At 39.9% G+C, this 2,500-nt stretch overlaps 1 protein-coding gene across 1 annotated transcript in view; it reads right to left on the reverse strand.

Annotated features, from left to right (window-relative positions):
* Positions 1-631: 631 nt before the first annotated feature.
* LOC138060306 (uncharacterized) overlaps positions 632-2,500 on the reverse strand; it is a 2,217-nt gene continuing 348 nt past the window's right edge. The window contains exon 1 of the mRNA XM_068906044.1: positions 632-2,500. This exon is cut by the window's right edge and continues 348 nt beyond it. Within this exon, the coding sequence (XP_068762145.1) occupies positions 1,162-2,127 (966 nt within the window). The 5' untranslated portion in view covers positions 2,128-2,500 and the 3' untranslated portion in view covers positions 632-1,161.

Genomic DNA, 2,500 nt, shown 5'->3' on the forward strand with positions numbered 1-2,500 from the left:
TATTAATAATGTTCAACGTTTTCCCACCGAGTAATAATAAAAGAGCCATCATGAAGTATCGTGAATCATCTGATCACTTTGGGGTTCCTTTCAATTGATATTGCACCCTGACATGCAATAACATAGAAGAATCATGCAGGTAAAAAAGAGTATTGGCAGTTCTAATCCCAAGAAATCGGTGACAATTCTCGTAACAGGAATTCCGCTCAGCGCTGTGTACTCAAAGTTGTTCAACAGTTTTTCAGCGAAAATTTGTTTCATACTGTGCCAGGGAAGGCAAATGTTTACGTGTTTGTGCCAATACAAGCAGTGAAATATTGGGGAATGAAATTCGGCGATTAGGTGGGATGATGTAGCAGCTCTCGTAACGTATAAAGCAAGGACTTAGACAACTGCTTACAAATGCCAAGCAGTAGCAAGTTTACGAGAGCTGATACAGTATGGGTTAGGTGTGGCTTTCCAACTTATCATGCGTTTCCTCGGAGGAGTGGTTTATGAAAAACAGTAACGACAGCATTCAGGTCATTTGAAAATGCCGAATTAATATAATTGATGGTAATTTAATTTCTTCGACTTTTAAGAAGCATAACCGCACAATCAACGTAAATTCAACAACTCTGTAGTCAGTTCCTCAGTTTCCTCGAACATTTTTTTCATCAATTTATCTGGTCATCGTACTCAGTGAATTTACGTGTAGGTACGGGAAAGAACAACAACATTTCAAAATTTCAAATGCAGGTTCAGCTTGTTTTTTCTCGTTAAAATTCAAAATTTTGTGACATTTTTGTCTACGCAGGTAACAATAAGCCTTATGCGTGATGACGTCATATGCTCAAAAAATTCACCACAAAACCTCGTTTGCTCAAAATTATTCACATCATCTGGACATGCAATACTATTCTCACGTGGGCTTTCTTTACAAGTTTGCTCCTTTGAGATAAGCTCGTGCTAAAATTTACAAGCTTGATTTTTGAATGTGAAACCAAGTTAGCCATAGTCCGACGTAAACACGCATTGAGGGCTATTTCCAATCGAGTTTTTACTTACACCGCATATAAACAACACCTGATTTGATTTGATCTGATATGATCACGCACATTGTACCCAAGCAGAAGACTTGAACAATTTTTTAAATTAAATAAAGTTCATTACTATAGCTAACTATTCCCAAAGCTCTAACTCCTCGAAGGCCTCGTAATACGTTCTCCTTTGAGAACAATACAAGTCACTCTGCACTGCGGTCTTAAGAATCCTTTGTCCTAATATTTCATTGTCCGTTAAGTGTTTCAAGCAAAAGGGAAGAAAAGCTGTAACGCAAGCCCACAAAACTTCCAAAACATAGAACACAGAATTTAAAAGTTCAATTTCCACGGGCGATACATTGTTCGAAAACAGGCTCTCTCCTCCCACAAAACGTATTCCTCTCACTGGAAGGGAAAATATTATAACGAGGAAAGTTCCCAAGGTGGCAATGTTTATGTTCTTCAAATCGCATCGCAGAATGCAAATGCTTCGGCCTCTTGCTTTTAACGGGCGTGAATTTTCCAAGTGCCTTGCAACCGCTCGGAAAACGGAGGACAAAAGAATTACGGCTGGGACTACAAACTGGAGCATGACAAACATATAGCCGTAAAGGCAGACGTCGAAATTTGCCTCCCAGCTAACACCAGGCGAAGGACAGTAACAGCCGTTGCACTTTATAACAGGCATTTCGAGATAAAAGTAGCTAAGAGCTGGATACAGTAGGGCTGCAGTTGACAGTAGAATAGCTAGGAACGTAAGCGTGATCTTAACGGTAGAAAAAGACCATCGTCGCTCTATTTTCAAGTACCGCACCACAATAAAGGCTGTGAGGTTAAACACGGATAACGACATTAAGAGAGCTGTGATGTTAGGAAGGGTATCACAAATCGCGTGGTCTCGCGTGTTTGCATGTTCTGCATGGAGCTCGTCTCTGAGCATCAACACCAAATGCGACAAGAGGTTTCCGGAGTTGACGATAGTTTGAAACACTACGAAGTATTTGAGATTGTTCATAGACCGCCATCTTGACCAGTGAAAGCAATACGCAGTGACGTAAAGGTTGAAGAAAATTCCGAAGAGAAAAATAGGAAGTGAAGCTATCATTATTTTGAAACAGGCGATCTTCTAAGCAGTGGATGTTACACTGACAGGTGAGCCAAAAACGCGTTCACGAAATGCCTACAGCACTTCATCGTCATCATATGACCTGCAGATGTTGAGCTTGCAAAACAATATACCATCAAGTGAATTACATGGGATTAACATAAAAGACACAAAACTGTCGTTGAATATTGCTCGCCAGCTTGATCTTACAGAAAATAATAAGATATTTTTAACTTTACTTTGTTTTGAATCGGGAAGTTACACTATCGTTGCAAATTGCCAATGAACTCAGTAAGTTTCAATAATATTGATATTGGAAAGACCAGTAGCAGCCTGGAGATGCTCCGCGTGGTAAACGATTTCCTCGCGTGAG

Source organism: Montipora capricornis, chromosome 8 (genome assembly GCF_036669925.1).
Source record: "Montipora capricornis isolate CH-2021 chromosome 8, ASM3666992v2, whole genome shotgun sequence".
Lineage (NCBI taxonomy): Eukaryota > Metazoa > Cnidaria > Anthozoa > Scleractinia > Acroporidae > Montipora > Montipora capricornis.